The 14,961-nt window shown below is 33.5% G+C and overlaps 1 protein-coding gene across 4 annotated transcripts in view; it reads right to left on the bottom strand.

The window, feature by feature from the left end:
• KIAA0232 (KIAA0232 ortholog) overlaps positions 1-14,961 on the bottom strand; it is a 101,920-nt gene that overhangs the window by 17,609 nt on the left and 69,350 nt on the right. For 3 of the 4 annotated variants that reach the window (XM_051965554.1, XM_051965555.1, XM_051965556.1), the window contains 3 exons: positions 10,060-10,126; positions 8,742-8,823; positions 3,093-6,390 (listed from right to left, as the gene is read on the bottom strand). In XM_051965554.1, coding sequence (XP_051821514.1) covers positions 3,093-6,390; positions 8,742-8,823; positions 10,060-10,126 — 3,447 coding nt within the window. Of the gene's footprint in view, positions 1-3,092; positions 6,391-8,741; positions 8,824-10,059; positions 10,127-12,269; positions 12,351-14,961 lie in introns of those variants that run through there. The other variant, XM_051965557.1, reaches the window with a different exon arrangement.

Below are 14,961 nucleotides of genomic sequence, written 5' to 3'. Positions count from 1 at the left end.
ACATATAGAAAAGATATTGTCCTAGGAATAAGGAGATCTGAATTGTTTTGTTTACTTTGTCATTAACTGGTTTATAAGATCTCAGGAAATTTAACTTTTCTGGGCACTGGCTCCCTCATTTATACATTTAAGTGGTTAGACTATATACTCTTTTAAAGTTTCAATCAGGTCTATGAATCTATAGTTCTAATTTGGAACATTAAAGTAATTGTTCATAATTGTAAAATATGAACAATTGAGTGATCCTAAAATACCTTTGATAGCTAAGGCCTTTTCTAGAAAATTAAGACTTCTGATAAACAACATATAAATACAATGACAAGCTAGAAAGTATAAGGATATGGCAATAGTATAATTTGGGTTCTCCTTTTGCTTTTTTCTTTCCATTGTGAAGCCAATTTTACAAATAGTAAATCCACGAAAAGGATATAAAACACAAAAATATGGCTGAATAAGAAGAATAGAAAGAAAGCTGGCATCATCCTATGTCTTTCACACTACTTCAAATTTTAGTTTTCCCATGCAGTTAATATCATGGCTATTATTTTGCTTTAAAATACAGTTTTAGGAATTCTAATGATCAGAACAAATTCAACAAGAGAAAATTAAAATATAGGAAGCAAGTAAATTATGTAAGATACAAGAAAGCTAAAGATATGCTCTAAAACAGAAATAGTGGGAAAAGCATTAGATTAGTATTTAGGAAAGCCATTATTCTAACTTTAACTTAATGAGTAACTAGCTGGGTAGCACAGGAAATAGACATCCCAATTCTCTGAGTCTCAGTTCTTTCACCAATCAAATAAAGGAGTTGAAATAGATTTTTATCTCCAAAATTATATTTGATACTAAGATTTAACAGGAATCAATTCTGGATCTACATCCAGAACTCATTTTTAATGCTTACATTACAATTGTTATGCAATGTGAAATGCTTAAAAGTACTTCTTAACACAAATGTACTAAAATCTGATAGAATAATGATCCTTATATACTTAAGTTACATAGATTTAGATAAATGAGCAGTAAAACATAAACTGAAAATACAAAATGGCTAACACTCATATGTCATTTCAAGGTAACTAAAGAAACAATTAAAACTGGTGAATTAAAAAAGTGGAATAGAACTTATAATTTTAGGTGGCAGTGAGTTTAAGAACTAAATTAACAATGTAATTATATTTCAAACATGAAAGGTACAAATTTATAGTAAAGATACAAAATTTACTATTAATTATAGTAGACCTTAATGGACATTGATCTAAATTTCAAAACCCTCAACTTTTTATCTAAGGAAATTCTAACCCTTGAGTCAGTAAGTGACCAGTATGGAATAATAAGAGTGAAAATGTAAAATATAATTTTAAAACAAATCAATTTTTAAAACAAGGCAAAAACTATGACAAATTCCTGAAATTAAGAGTTGTGATTGGAAATGAATATTAATAGAAATTAATGGCATAGTTATGTTATTTTAAGTATTAAAATACAATTTAATCTAGATAAATAGCCTGAAATCATTTGAAAACAAAAAATCCTTGCCTTTTCCTCTTAGGAGATCATTCTAATCTTGCAAGTATTTTAAATCCTTCTTTGGCTATGTCACTTAATTAGAAACTATATAAACTTTTTATTTGTCACCTAACAATGGCTGCATAATGAACACTCATCTATTCTCTTTTTACAGCTATAGATATATATCCAATTATTACTCAAAAAAAACCCCTGCCATTATAAAGGACATAGGTATCACCATGCTTAAGGATGCTTTGATAAATAATGTGACAATCTATATCTTTCCTATGAAGAATTTCAAATCATTTTGGGGGGTAACATATTAGTAGGAAATGAGAACTATCACTAATGAAATGTAGCAAAATATATTAACGGGAATTTCTTAAAACTAATGCAGATTTTCCCAGTAAAGATATTAACAGAACTTTCCAGAAACTTTGTACAAGTAAACAAGAATACACTGACAAACATTATTAATGTGTTCCATCAAAATAAAATGGGTATGTGATATATTATAGGACAGCATCAAGCCTGGAATGTCACTGACCATTTTATTTGTATTACAGGTAACTAGCTAAAAATGTTACATTGGAATTTTACAATAATATGAAGAGGTATAGTTATAAGGTAGAAATGATATTATTGAAAAAGTGATGTTAGTCAGGGAATATCATCTGGCATTTAACTAAACTTTGGCTTCCCATAAAGAATATGTTGTTGAATATGTTTGAACTTTATTTCTACAAGAAATTTGGTATATAAAGAAGCGCAGTGATGAGGATTTCATTAAAGCAAAGGTACTTTCTGTAAGATTGAAAATCATACCTAATATGTTATACTTAAAAACTTTCAAAGATCTATGATTTTATCATAATTGATTTCAACTAAGGGAGATTTATAGCCTTGTAGAAGACTATGTAGATGGTCTTTATAATGCTATAGCTAAAAAAAAAATGTGGTGGTCAATGACCATCGGGTGGTCAACCTCCTAGTTAAAAAAACAAAACAAAACAAAACCACCTCTCTGAACTTAACTAGTTGATCTTTGGACTGCAGATGTACAATTCATCTTTAGGTCCTTACTCAAAAGTCTTTTATGCTTGGTAGAACCAGCTACAGCTGAATAATACAGCTAGAATAATAGTGGAAAATCCAGCATCATTTCCACAAAATAAAGCAACAAGAGTAGAACTTTACAAATTAAGTATTCTTACAGTGGTAAAAGCTTGTATTAAAGTGACCTGTGCCTTGCTTAAAATGCTAATACTTCTCAGGGAGGAAAAAAAAACAAATGAAATCTACTGATGATACAAACTGTAACAAGCATCAGGTTGATTTTAAACCCCACAAGGAAAAGTTTTACAAATTGAAAAGATTAAATATTTTCAAATGATTTGCTATAATATTTCTAAGTTGGCTTCTCAGCAACTGCTAGTTGCCTTTTTAGCTGTCTGATGTCACAGTTAATGAACTTGTCACTCTATGATCATCAATATGAAAATGCTAATTTTGTATCCATGTATGCCTGTGCAAGCACCTGTGTGCTCATGCACGCACACACACACACAAACACCTACCTCCTCTAGCTCTCCTGAAGAAACAGGATTATCTTCATATGCAGGGAATTGACAGCCTGCTTTACAACTGCAAAAATTATTTATTTCTTCTTCACAAGGTGCCAGTATTTTGCAATTCACTTCCGAGTTTTCTATATGCTCTGTTTCTACAGATTCTTTCATGCTACACTCCACACACTGATCTTGCTTTCCTATTGGCAAAATCCCAGCTGATTCCTCCTGGGAATCCAGTGATGTCTGAGCACTCTTCTCCATTCCAGATTTTTTTAATCTGGGAAGGAATTTTCCGGACTCAAGCTCTGACTTTCCATAGTAATGCCCTTCTTTCTCTGCATCTTCTTCCAGGGGTTTGAGATCTGCTTGTGGATCTTCAAACACATCAACTTGAGAAGGGAGAGGATTTGCCTCATCTTTTTCAGATTCAAATTCCGACTCACTTCCTCCTCCTGGAGACAGTTCAGATGCAGAAATTGGGCGAAAGTGAGTCCTTGGAGAAATCCTTATAGCCCTATATTGTGTTCTGTCAACACCACATATCCTGGGATGAAAAACTTCACTGTCTGAATCAGAGCAGAGGATTGATTTAGGTTTAAAACTAGGGCTGAAAGATGCAATCCCTTCTGGTTCAAATGAACATTCTACATGAAGGACTTGTGAAAATGGATTGTTTAAGTCAAAGGAAGAGAATGAATATTCGAGCCCAGGATCTTCGACTTGAAAGTTACCACAAGCTCCTAGTAAGTCTTCATGGAAGATAAAAGAAAACCCTTTATTTAATCCACTTTCCCCACTCTTAGATTGATCATTCTGTTCAAATGATACAAATGGTCTCCATAACTGCCTGTGACCTGGTGCAAAGCTGTTTCCTGGAGTCATAAAGACATCTGTACCAGCTATTGTCACCACATCAGAAGCTGCACACTGTAATAGGCTTCCTTTTGTGTGACTAGGTGGTACTACTGCCCATTCCCCATCACTGTTAAATGTTTTGAGTTCTCCGTAAACTCCACCAAGAATAAATGCGTTTTCTTTATCCTCATTGACATCCCAAGGTTTGGAGGGTGTAGTATAATCACCACCATCTACCTTAGATAGCTCACTTGGAACAAATGCTCTTTTCTCCAAGTTCTCCTTCTGGCCCTCCCATAGATGGTACTCTGATCTCTGCACTGCCTTGTTAGGTTCATGGAGGGTTTCCATTTTAGCTTCAGTATCCAAACAGCAGCAGTAGTTATTTACATCTGTTGAAAACAACTCATCATCTATTCTTTCTATTTCTACCATTGCTACAGAATTTCTGTCTGCCATATTTGTCCAAATGTCTTTAATAACCCCTGAGCTGTAGCCATCTCCTGGTGGACTGCTGTCACTACAAACTTGTGTAGCTTCATAATCTTTACTTTCTGTTTTTTGTTCTAGTTGAATACCACAGACAGATTCTAGTTTAGATTTTTTTTTGAAAACCAAATTAGGCATCTCTACTAAAGTTCGATCATTTTGCTGGCAAGTTTCTTCTTGCAAAAAATCTAGAAGTTCTTCATCTACATAATTTGAGGAGACTCTGGGAACTACATAATTAATATCTTCTGCATTAAACTGCGTGGATTCTTCAAACTGAATATTTAAAGTCTCATTGTCTGAACGTGTTTCTTCTGAGTGTGACCATGGACTACAAGTTCTTGTTGAAAGATTGGAACAGTGTTCATTTTCATCAAAGGCACTATTTTTGGTCCATATTAGCAACCTAGACTGTGTTTTTCCAAGCATATTAGCACTACTACTAGAATCTGTATTTTCATTTCCCAAGTTGAGTGTTTCAAAAGAAAATGGTAAAACAGAATTACTGCATTGCACTTCAAACACTGAAAAACAAGAGTTTATACCAGACCCTTCATTAATATCTGAAAAGAGCTCTTGATTGCCAGCAAGCATGTGTGAACTAAGCATTGTGCTGTCTAAGATAGGTGAGAGTCTAATAGGAGAATCACCTCCAAAACTTTCCCCATCTGCATCACCAGAGCTTGAAGATGAACAGCACTCCAAAAATTGAGCTAAATTACTAAGGTCTTGCAAGATTAACCCCTCAGCACCAACAGAGCTGGTAGAATCTGTCCATATTGCACTTTCCCCTTGCAACTCCATTCCATCTAACACTATGCAACATTCTGCCTCAAAATCGGTTTTCTCTTTACTCTTTTGTCGAATCATATTCAAAATCCGACTTTCTCCTTGCATCGTATCTGAGGCACCAGGATCCAACATGGATTGATCAATATCCACTTCATAGAAGTGTGTTAGTTCAGACAGATGAACATCATCTAAATATTTAGTGTCCTCTTGTTGAGAACACAATGAGGTCCCAGTGAGGTCAATATCCTCATTTATAACTGCAGGCATTTCTACAAAGTGACCATCAATGAAAGTACCTGCTGCGAGGTATGTTTTATGAATATTATTGTTGCTAATACAAAGACCATGCACTGATTCTGACAATGCTTCTACTGCTTCTGATGTTAGATCACATGTATCTTGCCTGTTTCGGTATGTAGTCTCAAGTTTACTTTTTCTGCTCACAGGAACAAAATATTCTGCAATTGGTTCCGTATACCATAATGGCTCCTCTTTATATTCTTTTTCATTTCTACTTTCCAAGTACAGATCTTTTCCATCAGTGCTGCCAGGATCATTTCTTCCAATTTCTTTCAAATGTCTTTTGCCCCTTTTGCACAGTTGTTTGATGGACCCATTGCTACTGCTGCTGCTACTTCCAGCATGATACTTTCTTTCAGCCCTTTCACTGGTCTTCACAGAAATCCTGCTTTGACCATTTCGCCCTTTTTTGTTTCGAATCTCTCTTGTTCTATGCCTTACTTTAACACATTTCATTGATGCTTTTAATTCTCCCTGATTACCACTTGAACTTGAGCCTGCTTCACTAGAACCTGAAGACCAGGATCGAGGGCGAATTTTTCCTTCAGGTTTGTGTCGGATTTGCTTTTTATAGAAAGCAGGCTTCTCTTCAATTGTGCCATTATTAAACTTGTTCTCTTTCTCATTTTTACTTTTTTTCAGCTGAATTCGCTCATGTACAGTGCTGGACACTTCACTACTTCTCTCTTTAATGACTTCACTTTCACTATTGCAATCCTTGGGAGAGGATGTGTCTGTGGTAGCTGGTGGAGCTGTGGATGATGAGGATGAGCTAGAGTAAGAGCAAACTTTAGATTTATTCCATACGGTCATGATTTCTTGCAGGCAAACTGGTTTTTCAGAAAGTGGTGGAAATGCTTCGTAGTACCTAAAAGTAAAGAAACTTTCAAAAATTAGCATTTAAAAACATAAACATGATAAATTCTCCCTTATCTGTAAGGAAATCAGAAAACTGGGTATTCTAGTAAAAGGGATAACATATATAAAACTTACAAATAACTGATTTAATGAGTGAGAATACAATGAAATATAGTTAAGGCTAAATCACAAAAGTCCTTGTTTCCAATCTTTCCCTATGTGAAGAGTACAAAAGAAAAGATACATTCTTTATTCTCAAGTTGTTGCTTCAAGTTAGACTGAGTTGATAAGACTAACATACATGAAGTAATGGTGAACAATATAAGACAGACTATCATCAAATATTCAAGAGGATACAGAGATCATCGTGAGCTACACTAAGCTGGAAAAGTTCTTTTGGAAGAGATGGGACTTGAGCTAGGTCTTAACAAATAGAGAGAATTTGGAGTAACAAAGAGGGAAGACATGTCAGACAAGAAGAACATAACTAAAGTAATTCAGACAGTTATAATGTAGCGGAAAGAACCCTGGACTGAACTCAGTGGACCTGGCTTTAAGGACCAGCTCTGCTACAAGGTCCATGTGGTCTTTAGTATACCACTTTTGGCCTCAAGTTTCCTCATTTGTAAAATGAGGGGCTTGAATTAAGTAGCCTTCTAGCTCTAAATCTTATGAGCTTACCAAAAAAGCATATCACATTCATGAAATTTTGGGTTATAATATAGTTCTTATAGGGAGGGTAGAATTCCTCTGAATTGCTGAGCAACCAGAAAGCAGAGCAGGAAAATTTTTATTTTCTATAGTGAAACCAAATGATGACTTCTGATTAGGCCACAAGAATAACGTTTGAATAACATTCATTGGGCAGAAGACAGGTAAGAGACAAATCCAGAGTTAGGGAGGCTACTTTAGTAAATTCAGGTATGAAGAGATGAGATACAAGACAGTCCACTAAAACATTATTGACAATTAAAGATCATTTTAACACAATGTTTTAAAGTTTACAAGGCATTACTCTTATAACCTTGGAAATTCTTCCCATCTTGCAGATGGGGAAACTGAGGCTTAGAAAGGGAAATGAGTTATTCACAATCATATCACTGTAAGTGCCCAGGTCTTTTTTTAAATTTCAAGTTTGGTGTTCTTTCCACTATACCAATTTGAAATTTAATTTCTTTTTTATTTTTTCTGAACATATTACATACAGTGCCTTAGGGTCATCACTCAGCAACTGTATTTCATTTTATCTCTGGCTTCCCCATATACCTAATACAATATTTTGAACAAAGGAGGTACTTGAACATTGGTTGAATGAATGAATTAATTGTACTATAGGGATGGAAGGTTAGTTTATTAATTATAGTGGGAAATTAGTCTATTTTGAAAACCAAAAAAAAAAAAATAAATAACAACTGCATACATTAAAGTGTCTCAAATAATTTTTAAATGGGTTTCTGATTTTCATCAAGTGCAATCCTGAAATTTTAATATTAGATAATAGAGCAGCTATATAAGCCTGTACTCAAAAGGAATTCATCACTGACTCATTGTCAAGCTGGGGAACACAGAGTATGCCTAGAATTCAATAATGAACAGAATTATCAAAATGAGTGATTTTTCTCTTTTTGCAACTACAAACGTGAATTTTTACAAGATCTATAGTGAAGATCTAAGCATCTTCTGCTCTTTAAACATGTATTTCATATGTAAACTTTTCACTTTCACAGCAGATGAAATGATCTGGACACAAATGCACTTGAGAGTGGGTTAATATATAAATGGATATCTAAATGCTGTGATTTTTATTAGAAAACTCATTCAACATAGTACTTACTTTAATGACGTACTGTACAGGCACTGAATCTTATGCCATAATCTAGAATTATGGTGATGATCAGGTGATCTGTTTTGTGTCAAGTTCTACTATATTACCATATTACCATATTACCATTGGGGCAGTTTGATCTAACTCTCAAACTCCCTATTTGTAAATGTGGAATAATACTTCTCCTTTATCTTGTTTTTTATCTATCTTCAGGATAAAGTAATTGTCTGAAGTTTTTTAATTCCCTTGGATGAAAAGAAAACAATACTGAAAAATGTATAAAATATTTTATTCTGCTTTAAAAAAATATAGAAACCTGTTTCTATACAATTAAAAGTAATAGTAACAAAGTAAAAGCTTTCTATTGGAAATCTGACTTTAATACTTAACACATATCAAACACAACAAGAAATGTGTATATACACACAGGACTTACAAGGAATATGAAAATTAAAAACCAAACTTTTTCTTGTCTATTAATTTGGTTTTAACCAACTTATATTCACAATTTAAAAAGAAAATAAAATCCCACATACATTTCCACTTGATCCTTTGCTGTGGGAGATATTTCTGCCTCTGGAGAGGGAGATCCCTCTAATTTTTTGTTAATCTTCTCTTCTGTTACAAAACAAAAATTTAAAAATGTTTTTTATTTCACTTTTAAAATATTCATTTGCTTATATCTCAAAAATTCCTTATCTATAGTTAAATAAACTATTAATACCCCAGGACATGGCTATATTATTTTCTCTATTTAAAAAGCAACAATAAAAATACATTTGTCATATTTGTCTGGGGTCATCTTCATGTACCAAAGCTCTCACTAATTAAAGGCTAGAAATTTTCTGAAATGAAGTCTATTATTAATTACGTATAAATTTATGAATATGAAAATATGAAGTTATTTGAGTTTTCCTGATATAAAATTGACTTAGAGGTTTAAGAACAGATATCTGTTTCCAAATATTGGAAATATGATCTTACTATTTTGAAATTCTGAAGATGTATGGTTTTTACATTGCCAGCTATTGGCTAAAATTAACTCATTAAAATGTTTCAAGAAATGTCTTAATATGACAGGTCAACAGTTACTGAGTATCTAGGTCAATTTTGACATTTTATCACATTAAGTAGCAAAAAGGACTTCTCAGCATGACTCCAGTTGTGTCCTCCGATAACTGCCAAATGTGACTTGTTTTAGACATGAGGAAGGAATATACTTAAACTGATATCAAATATGGGACGTCAGTAACAAGAATAGCAAGAGGACAAAGGACTTCTTAGCCTTTGTGAGGAACCTGTTTCTTCTAATCTTTGCAGAAGGAGTCATGACCAGGAGTCATAAGAGGCGTGTGTGCAGACATGCACATACATATGTACATTTGTTTCCTGCACTATGGGGACACCTGACATATACACAGATATCTCCTACTTTCTGATAATTTAGTTGTCAGATTCCAAATTACTTCTAAAATGGAAACAATCAAGTTAGCTTCAAAACTAAATTAACAGTTAATTTATCTTGGTTAAGAAAAGTAGGGTACTTCAAATCTCTTGCAGGTTCAAGTCATCATGCAAAAAAACCATTTGGTCACCTACTACCAGAACAATTTGGGTTCTGGAGCTTTCCTATACCAGCATGAAGAAGATAAAAAGATTTAATTCTATTATCATTATTGCTGAAAACATAAATAGCATAGTGCTGGATTTGTTGATTCACTGACAGTTACTTATCAAAAAAAATTGTCTATGCTTGTCTTGATCAGTAATAACAAGGTAACAACAAATTTAAGTTCTTAGATCTATGAGCCTACTATATGTTAGAATCATTCATTATAAATACAAATCCCTCACCTTGCTTACTCTGAAGGTCTTTCAGTCTGGAGCAAAGCTCCTCCACTAAAGTTTCAATCCCAGAGCTCTGTATAAGAAGAGAAATAGAAAGGTTATGAGCAATTATAAAGTTTGGAAAATGATACTTTGTTTTGATACTGATACATAATTCTCACAAGTTTTACAAATAAATAAATACACAGTTGACAATGTTATCCTTCTAGTGTGGCTAGACCATTTAAATTTGCTTGGCCTCTTGTTGGTAAAATCTGCCAACTTAAGAAGCCCAACATCCCTCTTGTTAGGGACCCCTTCCCAGGAGCAGTGAAGGGGTGAGCTGGTCAGATGCTGAGTTTGACAAGTGCACTTGGAGATCTGGGGAGAAGGTTGGCTGGCATATAAAATACTCATGGAAGGCAGCATCCTGAGATATCTGATGCAAATTATTCGATAAAAAACAACAAATAAATGACAAACTGGGAAAACATAGGTGTTTAGAATGACTTTATCATGTCAGATGATATATTCAAATGTAATGGAATGAAGTAGAAAATTGTAGTACCAATACAGCAACATTTGTTCACAGTAAATGACAATACCACAGAGAAAATCTAATGTTTTTATGACAGATTTTATGTTTTCTTTGTTATAACCTTAATCCATGATTCTAAGTAGCAGCAGATAGAATTCAACACATGGGTTCAGAAGACCTGGGTTCAAAGGCTGTCTCCTTCTCTAATAACATGACATCAGGCAGCTCACTTCCTTTCTTTGAGATGCAGTTTTCTAATTTGTCAAATGAAGATGAGACTGGCACTATCTGCCTCACAAAGTCAGGAAAATCAAATGAAATAAATAGCCCTTGGAGACAGCCTGATATTGGAAATGGAACTGAGTGGAGAAGACTTTGCTTCGAATTCCCCTCTGATCTAAGCAAAGTGACCAACCATAGGAAAAATACCTATTTTATTGCCTGAAAATTGGGAAAACCTTACTTACCTAATGGTATTCTAAAGATTAAATGACATAATGTATTAAAATATTTTACAAAGTTTAAAGAAATGTCTAAGTATCAGATAGTTATTATTAAAGAATAGGGTCTTATTCACTGGGCAAAAAAAAGACATTAAAAAAGCAAAACATGGATAAAATTATACACACACACACACACACACACACACACACACACACACACACACACCCCTATATATATCCACAAAAATATATACATTGTACCTATCCATGTCATGTATTAAGCATGATACAAAAAAAAAAAAAAAATTCAAAAAGACCGAGTCCCTGACCTCTAGAAGCACATAACCTTTGGTGGGGGTAGGGAACCAAAACAGACTACATAGAGACAGCAGAACAGAAACTTTAATAAATATCCAAATGTACAATAAGTTATTTTTATATATTCAGTGTAAAATATATAACTGTAAACCTATTATCGAATTAATTGCATTTTAGGGTAGAGAATTGGGAATATCAGGGAAAGCTAAGGGTAAAGTTCACACTAGAAAAAAACAAAGCTTAAGTAATAGCTAAAATCTTGATGATAGATATAGAAGAAAGCCAATTAAAAAAAAAAATAGCTGGATTATCTGCTCACCAAAAAGTATGTGATATGTATGACTGTATTTATCAAAAAAAAAAAAAAAAAAAAAAAAAAAAAACAGGGAGAAAGAAAATCCAGAAAATCTAAAAACATAGGTAAATATATTTTTAAGAAACTTGAGTTATCAGGTTTACATCTGAAGGATAAAAGTCCTATTTAAACTAGAGTTTTAAACAGGTCTTCCCAGTTTTAAAACAAGTAAAACAAGCATACATGACAAAGCACTTCTCTAACTCATCACCATCACCAGAACCTTGAGGGTCTAAAAATAAAACTTTACACCATTTGCTTAACTTAAAATGACTTAGCACTGGTATTAAAAATAACCTAAATAAGCAATCATACAGTTACACAGATTAAGATACTAGAAATACATTATGATGAAAAGATGAACTTGAAAAATCAACAGTTGTATTTATGTGTGATATGTAATAGATTTTATAAAGAAAAGAAGACGGAGGGAGAAAGTGAAAAGAGTCCCAAATCTTTCTCTCACTTTTACTCTGCTACCCACTAAAGACTATGAAAAACTTAAAAGAACCTGTGGCTGAAATTAGCACCAAATGTCACTATCACTCCAACTTAATAATTCCATATGAAAAAATTGGCTTACCATACTTTTCAAGGAGTGACAAGTTTTGGAATTACACTCCATTTCCTCCTGATCCTGAAACTAATACTTGTGTCAGCTGACATGCTGCATTCTGTTCTGTAGAGCAAGCCTGGGCTAAAAAACAGTCTCCAGGGCAGCATGCCAGCCTTCAGGGATCGCTTATTCCTCTGCTTTGGCACTCTCAAAAGCCTGCAGCTCAGTGTCACATCACCTCAGAAAGGCTAAATGTATTCAAATGATTTTTTATTATTGACTGAATTGATTGAACACTAATATAATAGTTGATGCCTTGTCACAGGTTTTTGCTTCATAGCAAATAGTAATGTAGTTTTTCTATCAATTGAGATTGCACAGTTTTAAGGCTTTGGTTTACTTTAATACACTTACATTAAGTGTGATTTTATGCTAAAAGCCTAAGTTAAAAACAAGCTTTATATGTATATTTTTGGTTTCTTTCCTTGACTATTTCTGTATTTTAAGTAAGTTATCTTTATCTTTAAAATACTATGTTCTATACTGATATAGCTGTAAATATGGACAAGGAGGGGGAGAGGCAGATTATACCCCAAACTGCAATTCAATGTTCCCTAATGGATCTTAATATAATGGAGAAGGGAGGGAGAAAGGGCGGCATATCAATTGCTGCCAACATGCTGTATGCATCAAACCAGAATTCTAGAGTAAACATATGATTTCAACTGACTTGATGATGCACAACAATGCAAAAATTCTCAGAGGGAAGTTGTAATAATAAAAGGCAAGTAGGTACCAAGACAATAAAGCAAATATTCTTATTTTATTTAATTTCTTGCTTATCCCTTGCCAGGGAGCACAGCTTTAAAAAATATTATAACTGATGTTCATCACATGACCACTCCATGCATAGTACATCAAAGTGTTTTAAGAATGATCAAGGTACTGTCCCCTCGTACCCTGGCTTTTGAATGGGGAGCCCTCATCATAACTAACCCAGTATATATCACCATCACTTGGGTACAGCTGCTCCTTCTCTATAGCTAGGTTCATACCATGGGGTTCACCTACCATATTCACTTCTCTATCACTATAATACCACTCTGCTATTTGTTTTATCTTTTCCTATTATCAGCTCCTTGAGGGTAGGGATTATCTTGCTTTCTTTATTTGAATTCCCAGAACTTAATACATTGCCTGGCATATAGCACAAAGCTTAATAAAGGCCTTTTCATTTATTCATGCAAACTATCTTTAGTATTCAATTATAAATTATGAAGAACCTCTAAAGTTCTAGTGCTGTTCATATTTCCATGTTAAATGCATTTTATCATTTTCTAATTTCCTAAAAATCAGTAATCCACACCTTTGCACATATAACATTTACTTAGCTAAATTACTAAATTAATCAAAAATTCTGGGTATATGGAAATTTATTCATATGCCAAACTGTATTTTTTTGAAAATGTACCTATTCTCTTTAATTTTCTTTCTTCTTTCAAACCTCTTTCAAACTTCTAGATTCTCACATTTTCCCCCTATAAATCTCTTATTTCTGCAAATCTGACATATTACTTTTTAAAACTTCTCTTAATTTCTTTAGGAGTTTAGATCACCATAGGTTTGGTGGGGGGAGTAGAATCTCATCTTATCTACTTAAGTTTTTCCTGGTTTTGTGCCCTTGGGACTTTGGTAAATGTCCAAGGACATGATTGGAGGAAACAAATATGATTGATTCTCCTTTCCGGTTTTCTTCTCTTCAGAAGCAAAAGAAAGGAGAGGAAAGAGTACAAATTATGGAAAGACAGAAAGATGAAATATTCTGCAAAGTCCTTTTAACATGGCCCATCAGCCTCAATCCCTAGGGACAAATGCCCAAAAAAGAAATGGCTTCTTTCAAGGGGAAGAAAACTCTTCATTTGAATGGTGATATCTATCAAACAACTGGAGAGAAAAAGACATTACCAAGGGTTCTTATTCTAAAATCCAGGAACTTGTGTTTTAAAGTAAGAGAAGCCGGAATAGGAGAGAAAGCCTAAAAGAAAACTATAGAGAAAGGACCCAGGAGACTAATAATTTGTAATTAGGCCACAGATCTTTAGGTTTAGGCAGGTTAGTGCTATAAGAGTCAAAGCCAGAAAAGGCAAATCTGAGCTCCAGAATAGTAATTAAGTACTCTGTTTTGTTGTTGTTTTTAATTTTTGAAGTATTCTATTTGTTAACAACTTTTTTTGCTCTCCTGATGATGCATAGGTAATAATGTAATGTGGCATAGATTATAACAAATTACATGTGAAATATGAATTTAAATTTAGAACAAGAAAGCATTGAATCCTCAGTAAAGATCAAATCATTCTCCTTGCAAGGAACTAACATTCTCTTACTATTATCAAAAGCAATGAAAAAGTACTTAACTTGTAAGTGTACAAAGGAAAAAAAATATGTTTGTTGCACTGTACTCTGAGACTCTTCATGAAGGCAAAAACCGTTCTTATTCTTCACAGAATCACAACTGTTTAAATTAAAAGGTATCTTAAAAATAGCTAAAATATCCCTACTTTTAGAGAGGGAAACTAAGGGACTAAAATTTAAAATGATTTGCTCACAGACACATAGCCCTTTAATGACATATTTGAGTTTCAAACCCCGTTCTTTTGACTGCAAGCCTAATTGTCTTTTTTTTTTTTTTCAAAGAAAATTATGGCTACAATCATCAAGT

The sequence above is a fragment of the Antechinus flavipes genome, chromosome 6 (assembly GCF_016432865.1).
Source record: "Antechinus flavipes isolate AdamAnt ecotype Samford, QLD, Australia chromosome 6, AdamAnt_v2, whole genome shotgun sequence".
NCBI classification, from domain to species: Eukaryota; Metazoa; Chordata; class Mammalia; order Dasyuromorphia; family Dasyuridae; genus Antechinus; species Antechinus flavipes.
This window is presented reverse-complemented; position numbering and strand designations above follow the sequence as displayed.